Here is a 27,242-nt window from a genome sequence, read left to right as displayed (position 1 = left end):
GCATCCAACAGCACCTCCAGCATTTGGGATGTTACTGCCCTATATCTGGAAAGAACTTCTACACTTATTCCTTGAAATGACCTACTTCTAAACTCTCTTGTCTTTTTTGAACAGGTGGACTGCAGCCGGGCTTTGGAGCTAAAGCAGCCAAGCTAGGTAAATTAAAACACTTTCTGTTGATTTGAGGTGTTCGAAAGTCGTCTGAGAAAGCAAATACAGTGATTGTAATATGTCCATCAAGTCATTTGTTTGACTCATCAATCTTAGTACCTGGTTTGAGGAGGCCAGGCTGGATTGTGGTTCTTGTTAATTCGTAGGAATATATAGGAACAGCAGTACACTTTCCAAACAACTCAAGCAGCTTCCAAGTGAACGTAACTTGAGGAAGGCTAACTGTACCATACTCTTTTAGCATGGGTTGCATACATCATGAATAGCGGCAATTGCCTCCTGAGGAGATGGTAGATATTCTCACAGTCTGCAAGAAATTCCCTTACTCCAAATAGAAATTAAACACAGTTTGAAGGAGCAGTAGATGCTGAAAATAAACCCTAGAGTCACTGGTACGTATGAAAGTTCTGCTTTGACAGCAAAGAGATTCTGAAAAGAATGTTATGGAATGAGTTTGGAACTTTCAAGTTCAACCACTACGTATAATATTTGGGCGGGCTAATTTTAATCTAATCTGCCAAATGGGACGGGATGGGATTGGACAGCAGTTTTACCTTTCATTGGCTTCAGTGGAAAAGAAAATTGAGTGAGGTTTAAAGTAGTTAATCTAATCCCCTGTTTCCTTCAGGCAGATCAGATTAAAATCGCCCCCTTTTGTACATGTTTTGCTGTATTTGTGAACGTAGTTGGTGAATAAACACATTGCAGTCTTAGCATTTAGAAGCAGGAGTTAACACAGCTTGCTTAAGCAGGAGATAGCGAAGACACACATGCCAGTCTATGCAGAGATTGTTGATCTCACCCAGGGTGGAGCAAATAGTGCTTGGAGGAGTCAGTGTTTAAGGTGGTGAATGGGGTGCCAATCAAACAGGCTGTTTTGTCCTGGATGGTGTTGAGTGTCTTGAGTGTTGTTGAAGCTACACTCATCCAGGCAAGTGGGCAGAATTCCATCTCACTATATATTCTAAATGGTCTATATTCCCGTATCTATGCAATCGGTAAACATTTAAAAAACACAACTGTCGTGTTGGGTGTTCTGATGTACAAACGATCCAACACGGCTGGAGATGGTGTAACTCAATTTTATTAACTACTCAACTGTAACAGCACACTGCTAACTTGGGTACGTGCATTACCAGCTAATCTGTGGACCCTGTCCTATCACTATCTGGGTGAGGCACTCAGCACATGGTGAAGGTCTGAGTGGCAGGCTCTGAGCTCGGTGCTCTGAGCTGGCTGCTGCTGGAATGAGCGGGAACTGTGCTGTCCCCTGTTTTTATAGTGCGTGTGCTCTCACTGGTGATTGGCTGCGATGTTGTGTGTGTGTTGGTTGGTCCTATTACATGTCCATCAATGTGTGTGTGATTGCACCATGATGTGCTGATCTAAATATCATGACATCCCTCCTTTTCGCAAAGAATATGTGCCTACATGATAATAAATAAAGAAGTGTAGTGAGTGCATCTAATCATGTGTGTGCAATATTTACAACAATATGTACATGTGGCTATACTATATACACAGGAAGGTGCCAGGTGCAGAAACTAACTATGCTACACCAAGAACGAAACCAATGTTATTAACAAACAATAACAAAATCTTAAACAGTATGGCAAAAAGTCTGAAACAGTATGTCAGAACAAGTCAGTGAGTCCAATATGAAAAGGTTCATAAATTAAGTCTCTCAGGTGGGCGACGAATTCGGGTTGACCGTCAGGATGGCACACCACTCGTTGTCCGGATTAATGCTGTGCACTGACAGCGGCTGGTGCTTTCGACTCGGGGACAGTTTGTTCTTGTTGATGACAGAAACGCGGAAGGGCTCCCTGGCCTCAGTGTCACTGGTCTGTGTGATGTTGGGATCGGACTCGTTGAACGTGGGTTGAATTGCCCGAACGTTTCTGCGAGGCTGGTTAAACGGGTATGAGTTGGCAGGCTGAGCTGCTCGACAGCAGGCAGCATAGTGGCCCAACCTGCCACAGCGTAGGCATTGTTGCGCTTTGGCAGGACATTGCCGCTTTAAATGGGTGGAGCCACAGTTGCCACACGTTGTGACGTCAGTGCGTTCGTTGCACCACCGCACATGCGCAGTGCGGTCTTGCGTAGTGCGCGCCTGCGCATCGCGTTCCTCTGCGTCAGCGTCCCCTCTTTTGCCGCGTGCAAGGGCGGGAGGCCTCGGAAAGCACGCGAAATGGCCGGCCTCCTCCAGGCCGCAGCCCGGGTGATCCTCGATCGTCTGGACCCGCTCCGCCTCGTGGGGCCCTTGCCGCGCTGTTTCGGCCGCCTGGATGTGTGAGTACCGGCTGGTGGCGTTCTCATGGAGGACGCAGGTCACGACGGCAGTCGCCAGGGTGAGTTGCTTGACCCGAAGGAGCTGCTGGCGCAGGGTGTTCGACATGACTCCGAAAACTATCTGGGCACGTATCATGGAGTCAGAGGTGGTCCCATTGCCGCAGGACTGCGTGAGGATGCGGAGGTGTGTTAAATAAGGCTGGAATGGTTCGTCCTTACCCTGCAGGCGCTGCTGGAACTGTTACCTTTCAATGCTTTTGTTTACTTCAACGCTAAAGTGTTCGTCGAACTTCATGAGCACCGTCTTGTATTTGGTTTTGTCCTCGCCGTCCGCAAATGTAAGGGAGTTAAAGATGTGGATGGCGTGTTGCCCCGCCGTGGAGAGGAGGAGGGCGATCTTCCTGGTGTCCGATGCATTCTCCCTGTCTGTGGCCTCGAGGAAGAGCTGGAAGCGCTGCTTGAACAGTTTCCAGTTGACCCCGAGATTGCCAGCGATTCGGAGCGGCGGCGACGGGTTGGTGTTCTCCATGGTGCAGGACAGCGGATTACTGATACGTTGCAGGTAGGTCTCACAGGCGCTGGTATGCGTCCACTTCTGGTATCATGTCGTGTTGGGTGTTCTGATGTACATATGATCCAACACGGCTGGAGATGGTGTAACTCAATTTTATTAACTACTCAACTGTAACAGCACACTGCTAACTTGGGTACATGCATTACCAGCTAATCTGTGGACCCTGTCCTATCACTATCTGGATGAGGCACTCAGCACATGGTGAAGGTCTGAGTGGCAGGCTCTGAGCTCGGTGCTCTGAGCTGGCTGCTGCTGGAATGCCCGGGAACTGTAGTGTCCCCTGTTTTTATAGTGCGTGTGCTCTCACTGGTGATTGGCTGCGATGTTGTGGTGTGTTGGTTGGTCCTACTGCATGTCCATCAGTGTGTGTGTGATTGCACCATGATATGCTGATTTAAATATCATGAAAACAACCTCATATGTTAAACATGACTCACTTTAACAAACCAAATAGGCTGTCCTTGCTTAAGTCAAATATTTCCAAATGTTCACCGGTTTCATCTCAAATTATGATGTGACAAAAGGCACCAATGAGTAGCAGTCAGATCCAAACTTAAGAGCAGGAGAGAGTTCTCAAGGACAGAAAGGTTCAAGGTTGTGTTTGTTGAAGGATGTGATGATGGAAGTTTTGAAAAAGAGGGAACAGTGTCCAAGGAATGGGAGAAATTTACAATGTCGGCCAGCATGGAACAAGGAAGAGAGGTTGGGTGGCGAAGGAATTTGTGAGAATGGGATAGAGAGGGAGCAGGTTCCATGGCTCATGAATGTGATTTTACAGTTCCTATTCTGATGTTTGCACCCCCAATTGCTGTTACAATGCCCATGCTCCTTATACTCCGTTAAGTTTGAGGATTCAGGGTGTGTGAAGGATTCAGGGTGTGCGAAGGAATATCAGCCCTTGACTTTTACTAACAGGCAAAAGGTAACGCTATCTGTGTGGACAAGAACAAGGACTACCTAACGGATGGCCAAATTGACCGTAATGCTGTGGGCACGATTTAATGGAAATTAAGCAGAATGTTGTTTCAGGCACGTTTAGTGGGGTGCTTCCTGGCGCTTTCAGCACCGAGAATGACCCCGCCATTAAACGGGACTTTGCTTCACTTTTGGGCCTTGGCAAGGAACACCCCGCCGAGGGCACACTTGGGCTAATTTCCTGCACTACCGTGCTCAACTTGCCAGTGCAGGAGGAGAAAAATGGCACCACGATCTCTGGACCCCCCCCATGTCCAGACCATGACCATGGCCTCCGAACACCCTCCCACATGCCCCAACTTACCAATTAGGAGCTTCTCGAGCTCCCGACACACCACTTCATAAGGACAGAGCACCCCTGGGCTCAATCCCCAGCATGGGCAAGATGCCAGCTGGGCACCTTGACAACTTACTTTCCTACCTAACTTGGTGTCATCAGCAAATTTAATTACCATACATTCCATCCATTTGTCCAAGTTATTGATATCGGTTGTAAATAGTTAGGACCCAACACTGAACCCTGCGGAGCACCATTAGTCACAGCTTGCCAATCCGAAAAAGACCCATTTAACCCTTCTCTCTGCTTCTGATCCTTTCTCCTTAATGATGCATCAAGTTACAAAGTAAGCTTTTCATCAAAGGCAAATTAATCACTATTGTTTTCTAACACTTTGGTTCTTCTTCAGGGCTTAGACAAGGAGGCTACGGTGGCTCTCTACCCTATTATCAACCTGGTAAGGTCCTGATATATTTTATAGTCTTCATGTACCTCATGCATGAAGCGGGCCCAAACTTATGTGAATTTCCAAAGAGAATGTTTAAGTTTATATGGCATAGTATGTCTGTAGAAGGGTCTTGTTCTATAGGAAAATCTGGATAGTGAAACCATAATAAGAAGTACACCTTCATTTTTCAACAAAATGAAAACAATATCATCAGAATTTACAGTGCAGAAGGAGGCCATTCGGCCCATCGAGTCTGCACCGGCTCTTGGAAAGAGCACCCTACCCAAGGTCAACACCTCCACCCTATCCCCATAACCCAGTAACCCCACCAACACTAAGGGCAATTTTGGATACTAAGGGCAATTTATCACGGCCAATCCACCAACCTGCAAATCTTGGGACTGTGGGAGGAAACCGGAGCACCCGGAGGAAACCCACGCACACACGGGGAGAATGTGCAGACTCCGCACAGACAGTGACCCAAGCCGGAATCGAACCAGGGTCCCTGGAGCTGTGAAGCAATTGTGCTATCCACAATGCTACCGTGCTGCCCAATATTGCCAAATCTTGCACAGCAGGCGGCATTACACAATGAAGTAATCTTCAAGGAGCTTTAGAATAAGCTACTGTTGGCATTATGCAAGCCTAGACTCCCCAAAAATGCCCATTTGAGTGACCTTGATCGTTACCTGTGTCAGTTTTAATGTAGTTTACTGATCCATTAGTGATACAGATTGAATTGCAAAGATGAACTAAAACACATCCGTCCATTAACATAACTAAAGCACAGTGATGGTCAACGTATCTTTGGAGGTGTTGGACAGTCAGTATGTGCTCAGGATGTTGTATACATCTGAAGTTAAATTTATCATATTACAAAAATTAATAAGCAATTCCAATGCAGGAAAGTATGTAATATTCAAGACCATTGCAGCTGATATCGCACTGCAGCAACCCACATGGTTTTATTTATATACAAATAACCATTTATAAATATATTGGGCGGGTTTCTCCATCCCGCCGCACCTTGGGCGTCATTCTCCGCCGGCGGGAGTCTCCGTTTTGCCGGCGCCCGGGGGTTTCCCGATGGCGTGGGGCTGCCCCACAATGGGAAACCCCATTGACCGCCGGTGTTACGGAGACTCCCGCCGGCCGGTCGGGGCTGAAATGTGGCGGGGCGGGTAGGAGAATTTCGCCCCAGATTTCTGGGGCGTCATTCTCCGACCGCCCGCCGGGTCGGAGAATGGCCGTTGGCCGCCGTGAATCCCACCCCCGCCCCCGCCGAAGTCTCCCGGAGATTGGGCGGGGGCGGGAATCCGGCCGTGCCGATTGGCGGGACCCCCCGCTGGATTCTCCGGCCCGGATGGGCCGAAGTCCCGCCCAGGAATTGCCTGTCCCGCCGACGTAAATCAAACCTGGTATTTACCGGCGGGACCAGGCGGCGTGGGCGGGCTCCGGGGTCCTGGGGGGGGGGGGGCGCGGGGCGATCTGACCCCGGGGGGGTGCCCCCACAGTGGCCTGGCCCACGATCGGGGCCCACCGATCCGCGGGCGGGCCTGTGCCGTGGGGGCACTCTTTCCCTTCCGCCTCCGCCACGGCCTCCACCATGGCGGAGGCGGAAGAGACTCTCCCCACTGCGCATGCACGGGAAACTGACGCTCCCGCGCATGTGCTGGGAAACTGACAGCGGCCGCTGACGCTCCCGCGCATGCGCCGCATTTCCGCGCCAGCTGGCGGGGAAACAAACGCCATTTCTGCCAGCTGGCGGGGCGGAAATCCCTCCGGCGTCGGCCTAGCCCCGCAATGTTGGGGCTAGGCCGCCAAAGATGCGGAGCCTTCCGCACCTTTGGGCCGACGCGATGCCCGTCTGATTGGCGCCGGCTTTGGCGCCAGTCGGCGAACATCCCGCCGTTGGGGGAGAATTTCGCCCCTGGTGTGGCATGCTGTTGGGATTCTCCGTTTTGCCGGCTGGTCAATGGGGTTTCCCATTGTGGGGCAGCCCCACACCGTCGGGAAACCCCCGGGCTGCCGGCAAAATGGAGAATCCTGACGGCGGAGAATCCAGCCCACTGAATAGTGAAGCCTGCTGCTGTATTCTCGCATAGACCAGCCACTTTCAAAAGAGTGCATTACAGACATAGAGGCGCAAGAAAGGAGATACAGGTAATAGAAGTGGACTAATTATTGGTGTGATCTATCAGCAGTTTCTTCTCTAATAAACTAACATGAAGTGATTTGTCTCTCTGAGTAAAGGATAAATAAAATAGTACAAGGAGTAGAAAGTGAGTCAGTCGTGGTTATGCAAGTGGGAATGTATTTCTGAGATAGTCAAGAGATCTCAAGAAGGTTTAGACACTTTGTAAAATGGGGTTAAGGGAATTTTATTGTTTGTCTTTTGTAATGATGATGAGATTTCAATTAAATTTTGGAGGCAAACGAGTCATTTAACAAAGTACTTTTCACAGATTTGTTTGTGTGTAGATGTGTAGTGTAAGAGCAACACAGCTACATATCAAGTGTCGAAGTGGAAGTAGCTGAGTTACGGTTAAAGTAAGGCATCTCTTTGGAGATTAAAGGTGCTTTAACACTAGTACTTTTTAAATTCAGATTGTAGGACACTCACATCTAAGAGCCAGCTCCCCATCCTTACATTATTAAAAGTGACTCTCTTAGACATTAAGAAATTATAGACCCACAGAAACATTTCTATGATGACGGATCCAGATTTAGCAGTAGGCAGTCGCACAGTGATATTGTCACCGGACTTGTCATCCAGAGACGCAGGTTTTACTGTGGATATTCGGGTTCGAATTCCAAAACATCAGCTAGCGAAATCTGAATTCAATAAAATTCTGGAATTAAAAGTCTAATGGTGGCCATTGTCGTAAAAGCCCATCTGGTTCACCAATGTCCATTAGGGAAGAAAATCTGTCGCCCTTATCTGGCCTGGCTTACATGTGACTCCAGATCAACAGCAATGTGGTTGACTGACATGCCCTCAGGGATGGGCAATAAATGTTGACCCAGCCAGCGACACCCACATCCCATAAACAAATAAAAATAACAGTGTGCTCACAACACTATTTTATCGTAATAGTAATTAAATAAGTGTAAACGCAGAAGTATCTTAAAATAGCAAAGATAGAGCTCATAGAAGGGAGAGATGTAACAGAGCTGGCAAATGAGTTGCAATATGCAAGAGAAAACATTACATTCAAAAGAAATAAATTACAAAGTCGTCTTCGCACACACAAGAACAGTGGTCATTTTATGGAGCTGACAGAAGGCTGCCAGTGACTGAATGTCAGCACCTTTTGGACAGATGTGAGGGGAAAATAATTGAGTGAGGGAGGCAATATTTGTTTCTAATTTTGTATGATAAATTACTTATCAGGAGTCGGAAATGGATATGGAGCTGGAACTGGACGATTGGGAGGTTTACAGACTGCAGGTACCAAATATTCAGCTTGGTAATGAAAAATTTCAAAGCTTAATCAAGTTGGCAGTCAGAATGTAACATCAGTCACTGAATAAGGAAGAGCCATCTCAGCCTCCAGCCCCTCTGCTGGCCAACATAAAGGGGCAGGTCTGCCCAAATTGAGCTTTTGGTCAGAATGTCAGACCCTTATATTTTTATCTCTTTAATATTCAGTTGCATCTAGACCAGCTCTCTTTTAAACAAGGGAACCTACATTATTATAACTGTTCCAATATCCAGTACTTCACTTGGTTCCTCTATTTAAACCCTTTTTTCATCCATAGTACCTCTGGCGCTTAGAGTTTTAAAAATCTCTCATGACATAGATCTCATTCTCAGAATCACCTTGTTCTTTGCTGATTTTCTTCAACATGCAAGTATCCTTTAGAAGATGAAGAGCACATACAATCTTCCAAATATAGCCTCATTACTTATCCATACAAAGTGTTGGTGATGAACGTATTTAATATGCATCAATTTATTTAATTAGTTGCTTCATATCATCTATCTATTGAGAACTTTTGGTGAGTGATTGGAAGTCATTATCCAAGAAAACATCTTTTACTTATATGTATTTCACACTTCTAGTTTCAATATGTGCCATCTTATATCACCTTCTCTAACCGAAGGTGATTATGGCAAAGTGCCATGATTTTTTTACTACAGATAAGGTGAGAAAGGCAGACTCCCAAATCTAACCCAGCTGCAAAAGGGATCGAACCCTCTGCTGTTGGCATTAATTTGATCCACATGCTAGCCATCTAACAAACTGAGGTAACCGCCTTCTCTCCTCTGCCCCATCCTATATCTATCAACTTTAAATACATCTGCCATCCCTTAATCAACCAAATTAATTGATCCAGATCTCTGAATAATGTACGGATGAATTTGCACATGTCCTTCCTCGTGAGTGCCCTTACATTTTTAAAAATTGCATCGACAGCATACATGCATGCTTTTTGTATGGGTCACACCAGAGACCTCCTTGGTGTGGACGTTAGCACACACACAGTGAACTGACGCCAGAAGTATGCAGAGCAGGCAGATCACAATGTATGTCAGCATGCTGAATTGATGCTGGTGGTGCGTTTTGGAGTTCAATATTCCAGTTAATTCCCTCTCTTAACTTCACACAGCTGAACATGTGTTCAGCAGCAGGAAGAACCAATCCCCACTAATGCTATTCAAAGGGACCATCAATTATTTACAGGTTGGTTTCTGGTTGAGTAGTCCTGGCTGAGACTTTAATCTGACAAGTGTTTGGTGCTTTATGTGGTTGTGGGCATGATATGACAGGTGCTGAAGGGGTTTTTGCTGACTTCAAGGCTCTGGACACACCAGTTTCTCTCAGACATGGGTGCACTAGTAGGTATTCCCATTGGAAGACAGAATGTCTTGGAGAACAAACAGATTATGCAGAGATGGATAAGCTTCCGGAGGAAGCAGGAGGAGGGGCCCAAGGACTCTTCGCAGGAGGCCGTTTGTGCCATGGGTGTTGGGGGAACAATTATTTTTTATTAGTTCTTTCCAGGGCAATGTGCATTGCTGGCAAAGCTGGCATTTAATGCTCATTCCAATCTTCCCTTGAGAAGGTGGTGGTGAACCACCTACTTGAACTGCTACATTCCGTGTAGTTTATGCACACCCACAGTCCTGTTGGGTAGAGTGTTCCAGGAATTTGATGCTGCAGCAATGGATGAATGGTGATATATTTCCAAGGCACGTGACCTGGAAAGGACTTTGCAGCTGGTCGTGTTTCCATGTGTCTACTGCCTTGTCCTTCTAGATGTTATAAATGACGGGTTTGGAAGGCATCATTGAAGAAGCTATGGCGAGTTTCTACAGTGCATTTCTAGATGGTACACACTGCAGCCATATTGCATCCATGGTGGAGGGAGTGAATATTCAAGGTGCTGGTTGGGGTAACAATCAGGCAGGCTGCTTTCTCCTGATGGTGTTGAGCGTCTTAACTCTTGTTGCAGTTGCACTCCCCCATGCAAGTGGGGAATGTTCCAAAACACTCTTGACTTGTGCCTTGTAGTTTTCGGAAAGGCTGTCAGGGGCCAGCAGGTGTACGACTCTTCTGAATATTGAACCTCTGACCTGCTTTTGTAGATACAGGATTTACATGGCTCATCAATAAGAACATACAATTTAGAAGTAGGAGGAGACCATTCGACCCCCCCCCCTGAGCCTGCCTCGCAATTCATTAAGATCATCACCTCCACTTCACATTCGCACCCACCCACAATACCCTTTCACTGCTTACTTATCCACCTCTTACTTATCAATAATCTATCAAACTCTTCCTTAAATATGTTCAAAGACCCTGATTCTGTTTCCACCAACTTTAAAGGAAGAGTTCCAAAGACTCGTCACCCACTGAGGGAAAAAAATTCCCCTCATATCTGTCTTAAATGGATGACCTCTTATTCAAACAGTGATCCCGAGTTCTAGATTCTTTCACAAGAGAAAACATTGTCTCCACATCCATCCTGTCAAACCCCTCAGATTCTTATATGTTTCAATTGTCACCTCTTACTATTCGAAACTTCAGTGGATACAAGCCCAGCCTGTCCAACCTTTCCTCATAAAACAACTTACCCATTCCAGGTATTAGTCGAGTAAACCTTTTTTGAATTGCCTCCAACAAGTTTGCATATTTCCTTAAATAAGGAGGCCAGTGCTGTACACAGTCTGGATTCCCCAATTTTGCGGCTATGGCCGAAGGAAGCGTCTGGTTTTAGGACCAAAAAGTCGGCGCTGTCCCCACACCGATGCTCCGTCGGGTGGGGGCTAGCAGCCACGCCACGTAAAGCCTACCTGCAGATACGGACGGAAAATGGCCGGGTTCATGGCCGTGCATATGCACGCCGTCGACCTGCGATGGCCGCGCCGTACAACAAGGCGCCAGCTGCGAGCGGACCCAACCTGCCAGATAGTGCCCCCTTGTAATCCCCTCACTACCCCCGGACACCCCCCCACCAGTCCCCCCAGCCCCCATCTGTCGTCCTGAGGCCGTCCCAATGGCGTGCGGCGTACTTAGCGATGCCAGCCTTCAGCCAATTTGATTCACTTCAAGAAATGGCTCAAGGCACTGGACGTTGCAAAGGGCCCTATTCCAGCAATACAACTGAAGATTTGTGCTCCAGAATGTGCCATGCTCCTAGTCAAGCCGTTCCAATACACGTGGTGAGTTATTCCGCCGCAGGATTCCTAGCTTTTGACCTGCTCTTGTAGACAGGCTATTTATATAGCTAGTCCAGTTCAGTTTCTGGTCAATGGTAACCCCAAGATGATGATGGTGGGAAATTCAGCGATGGGTCCTCCCCTTGGAATTCTTTTTCCCCGTTGGATTCTGTGTATTCTTAATTATTCAGAATTATCCCCAGCTGCCACTGGTCATGTTGGCTTTTCTTTTGGATTTTAGTTGTTAACACGCTCACCACTGAATCACAAGGTTCCAAGTTCAAACCTCCTTCCAAGGCTTGAGCAAAAAATTAAAATCAAGGCTGACATTCCAGCACAATACTGAGGGAGAGCTGCACTATCGGAGATAACTTCTCTCAGATGGCGATGAATGGAACAACTCAAAACCTCATAGAGACTGTAAAAGAAAATTAAAATCCTGGAAAACGGAAGGAAAAATCAAAGAAGCGTTCTGACCTGAAGAAAAAGCTCAAGAAGTAAAGGTGCAGAAGGAAATCGCCAGAGATATGCTCCAAAGAAAGACTTGGAAGCTGAAGGCAGAAACTAAATTGCTCACTTTTTCAGAAGACTCCATTGAATCTTGTAGACGTCCAGCTTCACTATTAAGAGTGTGCAGAGTCAGAAGGCCTAGCAGGGGTGAGCTAAAATCTAAAAATTCCTGGACAACACATGTCCTGACAAAAGTTAAATGCTGCAGTGGTCAGAAATTGTCGCTTCAACCACAGTCCGAGAACATCGATTACTGAGCCGGCACCTGAATAAAGGAAAAAAATAATTAATTAACACTAATTGAAACTGAGGAGACAACTTTAAAACACAACAAAAGCTGAAACTGGTGCCTCCGAGACTCAAGAATATTGACTAAAGCAAGGAAGTCCCTAACCAGCCGATCCAGGCAGCCAGCCATTGAAGAATTTAAATGTTTGGAGTGTGAACACCACTACTGCAGTAACCCACCAAACTGGAAAATGCAGGGAAATACTTTGTGCAGAAATGTGCAATTGCACCATCTTGGGATTTTAGAAACGTCTTAAAGCTGAATCTGCAATTTAAAATTTAAGAGATTTATCCACTTTCCTTTCAGGTGCCAGATGCCCCTCATTGGTCAGGCCAGCCAACCACTCAGATGGTGACCACGATACCTCAAGTAGTTGACAATCAAGAAATGGTCCAGCAATAAGAAGGACCTCTGGCTCCGATGGCAGTGGGAAAAGATAAACCCTTAGACCAGAGCAGACACGGCAATCACAGCCAGCATAACAGTGCCACAAACTGAGCAGCAACCAGCCATCGATGACAGCACACATCACACAGCCAAACACAAAGATCACTTACTACCAAATCACACCTCATAACAGGAATAACTAACTACCTTCCATCCCAGCATACAAGACAGCAAGCCACACGAAGGAAAAATGGAAAAAAAACACCAGAGAGATTAGCCTAGAGTTTGTCTGCCCTGTAAAGAATGGGATAAGCTAACAACCGTCTATCACTATAATCGGAGCTATTCAATGCTAAAGAATGAAAAAAGAGGATTAATATACACACAGATGCCAGAACAATCCCCAATTCAACCAAGTTTTCCTGCAGTGTCAGAGCCTACTCTCCAACAAAATAGGGAAGGTTTATAAGGACTCCAGACTGCCTGGACCTATGAACTCAGGGACTTGTTGGGGGGGGGGGGGGGGGGGGGCATTGAAGGCATTATGGAATAGTAATGATGTGATACATGGGGTAAACTGGGGTAACTTGTAAATACATTGGATACAGACTTCGGGGGAGGTTCAATATAAGGGTCTGGCATCTGAGTACAGTACAGTGGGACTGAACACAATAACGCTGACACAAAGATATAAGAGAACACATGGCCCACAACTAGGGGACAGTGTGGCGTTGGTCAGAGTCATGTGTAGAAGCAAACATGGAGACTGCTCCAAGCTTGGACTTTTACTGTTACTCTGTATTTAGTTTCTAGTAGTTCATAACTTACTGCTGAGCTACCTAAGACTATGAATACTTTAATAAGACCTCTCCAACTACACCCAACACCTTCCAACAATCATTTTAATAGAAAGAGTTGGTACAGAATGATAACTCACACTCAGTGAATAAAGGCTCCTTTATCAAAGAGAACATCCACGGCTGCAGGGAAAGGTACCTGTGAAAGCTACAGGAGGTAAGAATATAGAAGGAAAACTGTGAAGGTAGCCACCCTGATTTTTCCGGCTCTTCCCTGGAAGTTGTGCTGGGGCTGGTGAGGGCCAGAAGGAAGGTATTCTGTCCTCTGGACAGGAGGAAGAGACCACTCACCCAAACTAAGAGGAGTGGTTGGAAGTAGCGGGGACTGTGAGGAGCAGGAGTATGGTGCCCAGGACCTGGATTGGGAGGAAATGATCTCAAGATGCATTCATTGATTCGTGTGAGGTAATTGAAGATTTTCATCACGGCAACCAGATCCTCGGGGTTTGATGCCTGGATTTGACCTCCGCAGTTATATGCTGGCTGAGCATGTGACTGGAAGATTTCCTTGATCGCTGTTGATACAGAACGTCTCCTTTCCACCAAGTCCTCCAGAGAAGAGTCCAGCAACACTGGGGCCTGCCGTCTGTCATGTTGCGGCATTATTCATTGTTATCCAGGTCAGATTCACTTCCTGCAAGACCTGCTCCAGCTACAGTGCAGCTGCACCTAAATGAGGTACAGGCCAGCATTAAGCAGTGAATTGTTAACTTGAAGTGGTGCTGGTCATGCAAGATACTGACATCCTATTAATGTGTCCAGTCAATCAACAACACAGTTAGCACTGGTTTGAATACAGAAATCACTGAAATGAGCAGGCAGCACATAGTTACCATACAACCTTAGTCACTACGAGCAGCAATTGTAATTTACTGCACCTCACAATCTCTGTACGGGTTGCCAGGCACGATCACATTTAGCCCCTGATCAATCTCCTTTGCACTCATTTCCAGGCCACGGAATTTATCAGCAGATTTTATATCAACACAACAACACAAGAAATATGAACAGGAGGAGGCGGTGGCAAAGTGTTATTGTCACTGGACTAATAATAATCCGGACACTCGAGCTTGGGAGACCCGTTTTTGAATCCCACCATGGCAGATGGTGACATTTAGACCCAATAAAAATCTGATTTAATAGTCTAATGAAACCATTGTTTGTTGATTGTTGTAAAAACAAATTTGGTTCACTAATGTCTGACCTACATCTGACTCCACATCCACAGCAATGTGGTTTAGTCATAAATAGCCTAGAAAGCCACTGAGTTCCAGGGCAATAAATGCTGGCCCACCCAGCGGCACTCACATCCCTTGAATGAAGTTAAATAAAGTAGATCATGGGTGGCCTTTCAATACGATCATGACTAATCTCGGGCTTTAACTCCACTTCCACTACAGCCTTAAATATATTCAATGATGAAGTATCCACAACCAAACTCTCCTGATCCCGAGACTGTGCCCCCCCATGTTCAGATTCCCACGGCTCGATTTTCCGCCGGCGTAAAAACAGTGGTGTTTTAGGCCAGGAAATCTGGCGCGAAACGACCACCGATTCCCTGCTCGGGGGGGGGGGCTAGCAGCCAGGCAGCGTAGAGCTCCCAGATGTAGCTGCCGATACAGCCCGGAGCATTGCTGGGTCCGTGACCACGCATACGCGGCGGCGGCCTGCAGCGGCCACGCCGTGCTTCATGACGAACGTAGCCCGTGGACCCAGCGCGCAAAAATAGTCCCCCCGTTCGGCCGGCTTCCACGCCCCAGACCACCCCTCCCCCCCACAGTGCCCCAGCCCTGAATAATGGCCCCCCCTGCCAGCAGATCGTGTGTCCCCCCACCCCAACTGTGGCAGCGCTGGACTGAGTCTGCAGCCGCCATGCTGAGTTCCCGATGGGTGAGACCATGAGAGATCCACGCCCTCGGGAACTCGGCCAGTCGGGGACAGGGCATCCCGGGGCAGGCTTCAGGCAATGGCCTGAGCCCGTGGATATGCTGCTTTTCAGGGGGCAGAGCATCGCGAAAGTGGCGCCGCCCCCGATTTCGTTGTCATCGGGGATTTTCCGCCCCATCACCCAACGCGATTTCGGGGATCGGAGAATCCAGCCCCCAGTTTCAATGTTTACCTTATCTAGCTGCTTCAAATGTTTGTAAGTTTCAATGAGATCACCTTTAATTCTTCTAAACTCCAGGGAAAATAGACCAATTTGTTCAGCATCTCATTACAGGAGAGTTTCTCATCCCAGGGACCAATTTAGTGAACCTTTACTGTACTGCCTTGAATGCAAGTATATTTTTTCTTTAAATGCACACAGCACTTGAAATGTGTGCTCACCAAAACCATGTAAAACTCTAGTAAGACCTCTTTATTCCTGTACTCCAATCCCCTCACAATAAAGGCCATTTTGCCCCTTGTCTCCCCAATTGCTTGCTCTACTGGGATGTTACCATTTTGCATTCCTTGTACAAACCAACTCGAGTTTCTTTGACCATCCACACTTACAAGTTTCTCATCTCTTACTTGCCAACTTGAAAAAGTCACACTTATGCCCACTGTCTGCTTCCTATCTGTTAACCAATCCCCTATCCATGCTAATATATTACCTCCAACTCCATGAACGTTAATCTTGCCTATGAATCTTTTGTATGGCACCTTTTCGAAATGGTCTTACAACCTGGTGTTGTAAGACTTCTTACCTTTCCGAAAGCTTTTTGGAACTTCAGATATACTCCTGGTTCCTCTTTATCTACATCCTCAAAAAATTCTAATAAATTTGTCAAATAGGATTTCCCTTCAGAGAAAATACATGTTGACTTGCTCTAATCATTCTATGCTTTTCTAGGTGAATCATTAACACTTCCTAAACAACAGATTCCAGAATTTTATATCACGGAAATTATGCCTTCAGTATCACTTAGACAAAATGTGGACAGCAGATATCCATAACACAATTATCTCTCAATTCATAAATTCACGTCAAGGACCCAGCTAGAGATTTGCCAGCAGCTCCAGAGGGTGGAACACTTCGGCCCCAATGAGGAGCAGAGGTTCCACTCAGCCATCGTTGAACATCCCTGCCAATGTGATTTCTGGGGTGGGGCGGGGGTTGCCATCTGCCCCTGCCTCCTGCCCCCGCCCCTATTATTCCACCCCATGAGCCTGAATTTAAGTACGACATTCTCAAATGTCTGTCAAAAATCCGAATAAATTGTATCTACAATATTGCCCTCCACCACTGAATTACTGTGTCAAAGAATTCCAGTGGATTTATGAAGCATGATCGTTTTTATTCTCATAGTAATAACAATGAGTGCAATCAGGTTTTTATTTTTTATTTTACATCAGTATTTTCACCACCTTTCTCATAAATGAGCAGGCTATCCCAGCCCATTATGAAAGAGAATATACATGTCATTCTGATAAAGCAACTCTTAATGGGCCAGATTTTGTCTGTGTTACAGGTAAACCTCCTAAGCAGTATGGGCCACTGAGCCAGTTTGGGTATCCTTACGGGAGAGGTATGAGCAATTAATACTGCATTCATTTGCATTGAATGCATGCATTATTTAATACAGGTACTAACTCAGAGAGCTGTTAAACTAATTTCAACAATAGTAAACTTATAGCAAATTATAAGTACCTGGATTTATGACTACTGCGATTGAACAGAATCATGGTAATTGTGTGCATCTCATTCTGTCTTCAAATACTGTATATTTTAAAACCAACAAGACCTTAGATTTATGTAACACATGTAATGTAGTAAGGTGTTTCACAGGAGCACTACAAAGCGAAATTTGATAGTGTCAGTTGAAAGGAATACAGGACAGGCATGTTCCTGTGAGGAAGAAAGATAAATACGGCAATTTTCGGGAACCTTGGATGACGAGTGATATTGTAGGCCTCGTCAAAAAGAAAAAGGAGGCATTTGTCAGGGCTAAAAGGCTGGGAACAGACGAAGCCTGTGTGGCATATAAGGAAAGTAGGAAGGAACTTAAGCAAGGAGTCAGGAGGGCTAGAAGGGGTCATGAAAAGTCATTGGCAAATAGGGTTAAGGAAAATCCCAAGGCTTTTTACACTTACATAAAAAGCAAGAGGGTAGCCAGGGAAAGGGTTGGCCCACTGAAGGATAGGCAAGGGAATCTATGTGTGGAGCCAGAGGAAATGGGCGAGGTACTAAATGAATACTTTGCATCAGTATTCACCAAAGAGAAGGAATTGGTAGATGTTGAGTCTGGAGAAGGGGGTGTAGATAGCCTGGGTCACATTGTGATCCAAAAAGACGAGGTGTTGGGTGTCTTAAAAAATATTAAGGTAGATAAGTCCCCAGGGCCGGATGGGATCTACCCCAGAATACTGAAGGAGGCTGGAGAGGAAATTGCTGAGGCCTTGACAGAAATCTTTGGATCCTCGCTGTCTTCAGGGGATGTCCCGGAGGACTGGAGAATAGCCAATGTTGTTCCTCTGTTTAAGAAGGGTGGCAGGGATAATCCCGGGAACTACAGGCCGGTGAGCCTTACTTCAGTGGTAGGGAAATTACTGGAGAGAATTCTTCGAGACAGGATCTACTCCCATTTGGAAGCAAATGGACGTATTAGTGAGAGGCAGCACGGTTTTGTGAAGGGGAGGTCGTGTCTCACTAACTTGATAGAGTTTTTCGAGGAGGTCACTAAGATGATTGATGCAGGTAGGGCAGTAGATGTTGTCTATATGGACTTCAGTAAGGCCTTTGACAAGGTCCCTCATGGTAGACTAGTACAAAAGGTGAAGTCACACGGGATCAGGGGTGAACTGGCAAGGTGGATACAGAACTGGCTAGGCCATAGAAGGCAGAGGGTAGCAATGGAGGGATGCTTTTCTAATTGGAGGGCTGTGACCAGTGGTGTTCCACAGGGATCAGTGCTGGGACCTTTGCTCTTTGTAGTATATATAAATGATTTGGAGGAAAATGTAACTGGTCTGATTAGTAAGTTTGCAGACGACACAAAGGTTGGTGGAATTGCGGATAGCGATGAGGACTGTCTGAGGATACAGCAGGATTTAGATTGTCTGGAGACTTGGGCGGAGAGATGGCAGATGGAGTTTAACCTGGACAAATGTGAGGTAATGCATTTTGGAAGGGCTAATGCAGGTAGGGAATATACAGTGAATGGTAGAACCCTCAAGAGTATTGAAAGTCAAAGAGATCTAGGAGTACAGGTCCACAGATCACTGAAAGGGGCTACACAGGTGGAGAAGGTAGTCAAGAAGGCATACGGCATGCTTGCCTTCATTGGCCGGGGCATTGAGTATAAGAATTGGCAAGTCATGTTGCAGCTGTATAGAACCTTAGTTAGGCCACACTTGGAGTATAGTGTTCAATTCTGGTCGCCACACTACCAGAAGGATGTGGAGGCTTTAGAGAGGGTGCAGAAGAGATTTACCAGAATGTTGCCTGGTATGGAGGGCATAAGCTATGAGGAGCGATTGAATAAACTCGGTTTGTTCTCACTGGAACGAAGGAGGTTGAGGGGCGACCTGATAGAGGTATACAAAATTATGAGGGGCATAGACAGAGTGGATAGTCAGAGGCTTTTCCCCAGGGTAGAGGGGTCAATTACTAGGGGGCATAGGTTTAAGGTGAGAGGGGCAAAGTTTAGAGTAGATGTACGAGGCAAGTTTTTTACGCAGAGGGTAGTGGGTGCCTGGAACTCACTACCGGAGGAGGTAGTGGAGGCAGGGACGATAGGGACATTTAAGGGGCATCTTGACAAATATATGAATAGGATGGGAATAGAAGGATACGGACCCAGGAAGTGTAGAAGATTGTAGTATAGTCGGGCAGTATGGTCGGCACGGGCTTGGAGGGCCGAAGGGCCTGTTCCTGTGCTGTACATTTCTTTGTTCTTTGTTCTTTGAAATACATAGGGAAGTATTGGCGGAGATGGTCAAAGAGGCAGGTCTAAATGAGCATCTGAAAGGAAGGGAGGAGAGAGATGGTGAGGTGTTAGGGAATTCCTGAACACATGGCTTTAGCAACTGAAGGCACAACGACGAATGTGGAGTAATTAAAACCAGGGATGCTGAAAAAGCCAGAATTAGAGAAATGAAGATATCTTGGGAGTGTTGTCGGGCTGGAGGAGATTGTCGAGATAGGGAGCAGCGGAGGTTATGGAGTGATTTGAAAATAAACCTGAGAATTTTAAAATCAAAGCGATACTTAACTGGGAATCGATGTCGGCGAGCAAGCTCCAGGGTTGGTAAGTGACCAGGACTAAGGCCCAGCCCAACCACGGGCATCTCAAGCTCCTTCATTGAAGGCCTCGTAGCCTTCTGCATCCCAAACTGAAACAACCTGGAGACCACCTTATAGGAACACTTGAGTAGGTAGAAAGACACTTAGAGCTGGAGGTTGCTCCAGGGTGAACAATATTTAATGACAAGTACAAAAATCACTGCACATTAGAGTTATTTTTTTTAATGCTTTTTATGTGATGAGTATTTGAGAACCAAGTAATGTATTTTGTCTGAAAGCCCCTAGCTTGTGTTGGGCTTAAGTGGACTTTTAAAAATGGTGGAAGGACAGGGATTGACGTTGGGGAAAATGATGGTACGGAGCATCGTGGATTTAGAGCTGAACTGCATGAGCTACTACCAAAGCAACCTTGCAGCTGGCAGGACAGATGGACTTTGTTCATCCTCATCATTCTCAGCATCTTCCTTTCACACATGTTCTTCCAGTCTCCGTGACTTCCTGTAAAGCTGGCTCAGTAGGTTTTCCCTACTGGATGCCAAAGTTGTGTAAGATACTGTGTGGGAGCGAAACTGCAAAACACCTCTGGATTTGTCTTCTTTTAATGTTTTAGAAGGCGTTGAGTGGAGAAATGGCGCAAATCTTTTATCTGGTTTCTGAAGTGTCATTATCCAAATATTGGAGAGGATAGTCATTGACCACCACCAGCTAACCTTTGACCCATGCTTGGACTGAAAATGAGCAGGACTGAGCACTGGTTCAGGATGATGGTATTGTAGCTAAGACCAGGAAAGCTGGATGATACTCCGAATGTTCAGTGAATGAAACCATTTCTTTTGTTATCGATTACATACTTTTTTATTGCAGCCTATGTGTGCCAGAATTGCCTGGAGAAAATCTTCTGCTGACTCGCCAAATTACTTTCACAAATAATTACTGTCAGTTCCAATCGCCAAAACTTCCAAACAATCACATTAGCAGAACAGTAGCAGTCCAAATAAATTAACTAGATTTACCTGAGAACAGCAGCTAAAGTTGTTTAAAAGGGGATGAAGGGATACATTTAGTAAAGTCTAGTCAGCCTAACCTTGGTAGTGGACAAATTATGGAAAGATTTTGAGGGACGGTATAACTCATGACTTAAAAAGGCATGAATTTATCAAAGACAGAAACGCAAGAATTTGTAACGGGAAAGTCCGGTCTGGCTAAGAGTCATGTTCAACTTAATTGGATTTTTAAAGGCGTTAACAGGGAGAGTCAATGAGGGTAATCCGAGTCAATGAGGGTAATCCCTTTGAAGTAGCCTACATGGATTTTAGTAAGGGTTAGCAATAACCCATAAGACAGATTAATCAGAAAAGTAAGTACCAATGGGATCCAAGGACAAATGACAGAGTGGATCCAAGATCAGCTCCGTGACAGGAAGCAAAAGCTAATAGTTAACAGGTGTTTTGTGACTGGAAAGCAATTTCCCATGGGGTTCGTCAGGGCTGAGATCCTTTGCTTTTTGTGGCATGAGGCAATGATGTAGACATCCTAGATGTCACAATAAAAAAATTGATGGAGGATACAAAAATTGGCTGTCTGGTTTATAGTGAAAAAGGAAGCTATGGACGACAGGAAGATATCAATGGGCTGGTCAGGTGGGCAGAAAAGGGACAACTTCAATTCAATCCAGGGAGGTAGTGTATTTGGGGAGGACAAATGGAGCAAGGGAAAACACGTCAAATGGTAGAATACAATAGAGTGTAGAAGAGCATTGACGTGCATGCCGACAGGCGCCTGAAGGCACCAGGACAAGTAGATAGCCTGGTTAAGAATGTATAAGGGTACTTTCCTTTATTCCGACAATAGTATTGAAGGCTTGTGCTCCAGAACATGCCACGCCCCTAGCCAAGCTGTTCCAATACAGCTACAACATTGGCATCTACCCAACAATGTGGAAAATTGCTCAGGTGTATCCTGTATAAAAGAAACAAGACAAATCCAACCCAGCCAATTATCGCCCTCTCAGTATGTTATCCATCATCAGCAAAGTGATGGAAGGAATCATCAATAGTACTATCAAGCGGCGCTTACTCAGCAATAACCTGCTCACCGATGTTCAGTTTGGATTCCACCAGGGTCACTCAGCTCCTGACCTCATTACAGCCTTGGTTCAAACATGAACAAAAGAGCTGAACTCCAGAGGTGAGGTGAGAGTGACTGCCCTTGCCATCAAGGCACCATTTGACCGAGTGTGGCATCAAGGAACCCTATTGGAGTCAATAGGAATTAGGGGGCAAGCTTTCCACTGGTTGGAGTTATACCTGGCACAAAGGAAGATGGTCGCGGTGGTTGGAGATCAATCATCTCTCCAGAACATCACTGCAGGAGTTCCTCAGGGTAGTGTCCTAGGTCCGATCATCTTCAGCTGCTTCATCAATGACCTCTCTTCCATCATAAGATCAGAAGTGAGGATGTTCGTAGATGACTGCACAATAACAATATGCAAATAAGTTTGAGCAGAAACTTGAGAATGAAAAGCATTTTTCAAAATTGATACATTTGATTAAAATTGCAAGATAATTTACCGAAAGCAGAAGTGCTACCTGGCCATGTTACACTTCATAGTTGATGTAAAGTATCTTAAAGATAAAAGAATGTGCAGAGCATGAAATGTATAAACCCTCTGGTTAACTTCAGCAATTTGTACTTAGCTACTTATCTGGATTTGTTTATTGGAATGACTAAGCTTAAGTCCTGAAATTGGCCTAGAAATCAAAGCTTCGAACTTGGATCACACCTAAATGAAAGCATAAGGACAAAGCAGTATATGGACCTGAGACCAATGATGGAACCACACAAAATTGATCCAATGGCCTCATTTGTTTCTTGCCAGTGATCTGCAGGCACTAGCTAAGGCCCCTAGGGCAATCCTAGGAAGCACAGAGATTAGCCATGGGGGCAACAGAGGTTGTAAACAGAGTCCCCGGTGGAGGGGAGAAAGCTATAGGTGGGGCTGAGCAAGGCTGGCTGACAGTGGCTCGCAATTTAATGTGGAGCGGGGAAGAGCGCCCTAATATATGTTGAAAACAATGTTACAAATTAACTCTCAGAAGGCAGTCAAATGTACCCATAGTTTGGCTGTCAAGTGCCTGAGAATACTGACAGCCACTGTTATGGGCCAGGGTTTAGAAAACGCCAAAGTAAATCATGGAGTTCACCTGACCTACAACTGTTTTATTGATTTTGGTTACAATGAGCACAAGAGTCTGCCTTTCAGGTGTTATTCAACAGAGGTCTTAGGCGCTTTTAATCAAAAAATAAGCTTTATTCTACGAATTTAGTTAACATTTTTATAAACACACACAATAAGCATTTTTATCAACTACAAACATAAATACCCCACACAGCTACAGTAATCTATGTATAACCTTTAATGAAACCCCCCTTTACTGTTCCAATATCCAAGTACTGGAAGTCCTTTCCAAACAGCAGGTTTGAATTCCTTCTAGAAAGCAATTATCTCTTTAAGTTATCAAGCAGTCTGGAAACAGCTTTTAAAATGAATATAGAGAAACCCTTCTTTTCAACCCGTGGAGTACAAAACCAGTTCAAACTCAAAGCGAAAGTAAAACTCAGAGCCACAGCCAGCTCCCAACCCAAAATGAAAATAAAACGCACAGAGCCACTGCCCAGCTCCACCCACACAATGACATCACTGCAGCCATGTGATAAGACAAAAACATTTCTTAAAGGGACACTCCCATGACACCACATACAAGACATATGCTGCAGTTACTCACTAACGCATTTTGTAAATGGGCCCTGAAAAGCACTTTAGTGACAGAATTTACTGTCGTCCCCGTGGCAAGTTTGGTGTCGGGGTTATTAAATCAGGTGGAAGGGTGGCAGGTGGGAACCTCGCCATTTTCTGGCCTCCACCCTGATTAAGTCCGTGGCAGAAAGGCCTGGGGATAGCCTTCCTGCCACACCGGCCAATGCTGGTATTTACCTCGTAACAGGCTGGGGGTTCATCATTCAGAGAGCACAACAAGCAAGCTTGTGTGGGATTGCTTGCTGGCTCCTGGAGGATGGGGCCCCTTCTCTCCAAAGCTCTCAATGCCTGATTGAGAAATCCGGAATCGGGAAGGAGCTCCCCCTGAGAGCCTCACCCCTGCTCTGCTGCTAATGCCCCTGACACCGCTTTCCCCACAACCCCAAAACTGTGAACCCCCTCCTGCCATCACTCGCCTATGCCAAAAGCAGTCTAGGGTCCTGGGCCTTGGGTGTGTATAATACTGGCAACAGGCACAGCCTCCCCAGTGGTGTTGCTGTGCAATAGATCTACCGACCTCTGATTGGCTAGCAGCTCTTGGCAGGCAGGACCTCCACCCTTGGGGTCCTTGATTCCAGGAAAAACTTGCTGCTGGCCTGTCAAGTGCCTGAGTGGCATTTCGTACAGCAGGCCTTGGTACACATCACTGAAATGAAACAGAGCAGATTAACCTTTTTGAGTATATCTTTTGAAACTTGCACATTTGTTAACTGGCAGCCGGCAGGCAAGTGCCCCGTTGCCTCCATTAAATACCGCTCTAGGTCTCCTGTTTGCATGTGCAGGGATTTAGTTGCCTGTTTCAGGCATAGGCCCCGGAAGCCTCTGGAGGAATATTTCCCCAAAAGGAAGGGGTGGGTACATTTTTAGCGTGAGTACCCACAGATCACACACGATATTGGACATTCGGTGCCTGTTTTACACCTGTAAAATGGAGATGGTGCCAGCAAATGCCTGGGACCACAACTATATTTCTACTTGAAACTACTTGTAAGCTTATCCCACAAGTGGTCCACATTATTTGCAAAATCCAGGAAGTCTAACATTTGGCATAATCTGTCTAAAATCAGTCCTATCAATTTTGTTTTAAATTTGACCTTCTGAATAACCATTGGTTAAGATGGAAATAATTGAGCAGTTTTTCTGTGTTTCCGAAGGATCGCCTTGTGCAATGGGAAAATATTGTGGCCGAAGGAGAAAGTGAAGCAATAATTGGAAAAGAAGTGACCTCAAGAATCCTGGTGCTACTGCATGATTCAGAATGTAAAGGATGGTGTGGAATGGAATTCATCCTCAACCCCCCCCCCCTTTCTTCATTTCATCTATGAAACAATTTGGCTGCATTCATTATCACTATCTAATGGACTTTTTTTTATCAAGGGAGATCTGCTTTCTATTGTGTGCTTCAAGCATTTAGGGACCAGTTTACAACTGGGTCCTTTGCTGTTAATCTCATTCATAGTTAACACCATCCTTGACTTGATTTGTTTTGTTTTGTGACTCTGATCCCAGTATTTTAAGTTATAAAAATTGTGATATTAATTTTTAGTTGCTCGTGCTTTGCTTTACAAACAGTACTGTGAGTGATACCTGGACCATACAGCTGGGCCGTAGCTCCAACCCTTACCATAATTTTGGTGCTGATGAAAATCCATTTTTAAGAGTAGCAGCTGTATTCATACAAATGATGGCTCAACATGATGAGTAGGGCCTGAAGTGACCAATGCAACTTTTGATTATATTGCTTTTCTACATGTTTGTCCGCATGGTCGACAGGACTTTTGCACTTGGGAGGCCAAACTAGCTTCCTGGCCATAGTATTACTCGAGAGGTCTGGCTACTTTAACTTGGTAGGCTTTGAAGTTTATACAAGCTGAGCGACATTGGGGCAGATTTTTTTTCCCTTCCTACACTCGAGGCTAATGAATTTCTTACACGTAACAAAATCAGGAATGTTTCGGGCCAGCTATCTTGTACATTTTCCCCCACCTTATTTCCCTGTATCCAGTGCACCTCAATAGCCTCCGATTCGGGGACAGGAAGATCTACCCCAAAGTATGATAACATGAATCCCTTCATCATTGGCAGTGGTGCGGCCAGGGTTTTACTACCTCCAGGATCAGGGTTAGGAAATGGACTCTGCACATTTTAAACAATCTGATAACTTCCGTAACTGTAATGATTTTTATTCTATTCAAATGTCCTCTTAAGAATTCTTCCAACTGAACTAGTTAGGTAACAGATTTATCAGTCCCGACTCACGAGTTCCCCAGTTTCAAGTTGCAAGCAAGTTGATAGTCCTGCTGTTAGGGGATGAACCTCTGTCCATAGTGCATGCTGTTACAAATCCTTACAGCGTAACAATGCAGTCTCAGGCATCATCTTCTGAAATTAATTACATTGTAATAATACGTTACATGGACATAATTACATACAATTATTAGATTGTACCTGAATTGGGGCTAACTGAATTGTGGAGCTGCAGAAGCACGCCACAGGCACTCTTCCTGAACATGTCCTTTCTCTTCTGCTTTCCTGTCTGTGTCCACTCTCTCTGGCCCTATTTTTAGCTCTTACTGTCTTGTCTGTAAGAAATTACGGTCAATGCTATTCTTCGAACAGGCTTAACTGTTAGGTGTTTAATTAGTTCAATGCCTGTGTCAAAATAGCAGAGAGAGTAATTTGATACGAGCACCTCAAGTGTTCATTGATGCTGATCACAGTTTCTGTTCTTAACACAACTCACATCGCTCGGTCATGCACTTCTTTGGTAAGTGATATGCCATAGTATGTAATACTTTACATCAGTTCTGTAATAATAAGTACTGTAGCAGAACTTGAGCCCCAAGATTAATGTATTGCTTCAGATTTGGTGTAATGCCCATTCGCTGTATCTTCATAAACTGTGTGACTGAGAAAATACTGGATGGATACAATTCAGTAACAGCTTTTAAATAAACAAAATTGTTTAAATAAATATTTTCTGCAAGCAAATCATTGAACACTAAATATAGCTTGATGTCTGAGCGAATGAAAATGTCAAGGTGAAGACTCCAGAATTGTCTGCACATTTCCCACAGTTCACTGTGCATTAGGCCAAGCCGAGTTGTCCATTATATTACAGTCTTGTTTTAAATTCCGGAATATACTTTATTCATAAAGTTTCTAAAAGTAAATTCTGAAACACTTCAGATTGGATGTTGCAGAAAGTGCATTAATATTCAACTTTTCAGGGGCGGCACGATGATATAGTGGTTAGCACTGCTACCTCACAGCGCCTTGGGTGAATGTCTGCATGGAGTTTGCACTGTCTCTCTGTGTCTGCATGAGTTTCCTCCAGGTTTCCTCCGGGTGCTCCGGTTTCCTCCCACAGTCCAAAGATGTGCCATGTTAAATTGCTTCTTAGTATCCAGGGATGTGTAGGTTTAGTAGGATTACAGGGAAAGGGCGGGGTAGTTAGACCTAGGTAGGGTGCTCTTTCAGAGGGTCGGTGCAGACTCGATGGGCCAAATTGGCCCGGAGAATCGGGGAACCATTGCCGGTCCTGATTCCATGCGCGGAAAAGAATTCTCCCCCCGGCGCCGGCTGCAATTTCGGCGTCGGGGTGCAAAGAATCCAGCTCAGTTTCTTGGTTAACCTTTGTGGATTAGAAATTGCTGCCAATCTTTGCATTTACCACTATTTCTGGCAACCTTATAAGCCTTTGATCTAATGCAGTGACACGCAACCTAGGCTACTGAGTTGCCCTCTGT

At 45.5% G+C, this 27,242-nt stretch overlaps 1 protein-coding gene across 20 annotated transcripts in view; it reads left to right on the top strand.

The window, feature by feature from the left end:
• The window catches only part of LOC140386732 (uncharacterized), a 387,270-nt gene extending 360,803 nt beyond the window's left edge, over nt 1–26,467 (top strand). For 13 of the 20 annotated variants that reach the window (XM_072469351.1, XM_072469358.1, XM_072469363.1 and 10 more), the window contains 5 exons: nt 115–156; nt 4,699–4,746; nt 8,132–8,188; nt 16,903–16,959; nt 24,648–26,467. In XM_072469351.1, the coding sequence (XP_072325452.1) occupies nt 115–156; nt 4,699–4,746; nt 8,132–8,188; nt 16,903–16,959; nt 24,648–24,694 (251 nt within the window). In that variant the 3' untranslated portion in view covers nt 24,695–26,467. The remainder of the gene's footprint in view (nt 1–114; nt 157–4,698; nt 4,747–8,131; nt 8,189–16,902; nt 16,960–24,647) is intronic. The other 7 variants (XM_072469367.1, XM_072469366.1, XM_072469359.1 and 4 more) reach the window with 3 other exon arrangements.
• Nucleotides 26,468–27,242: the final 775 nt, after the last annotated feature.

The sequence above is a fragment of the Scyliorhinus torazame genome, chromosome 12 (assembly GCF_047496885.1).
Source record: "Scyliorhinus torazame isolate Kashiwa2021f chromosome 12, sScyTor2.1, whole genome shotgun sequence".
Classification (NCBI taxonomy): domain Eukaryota; kingdom Metazoa; phylum Chordata; class Chondrichthyes; order Carcharhiniformes; family Scyliorhinidae; genus Scyliorhinus; species Scyliorhinus torazame.
This window is presented reverse-complemented; position numbering and strand designations above follow the sequence as displayed.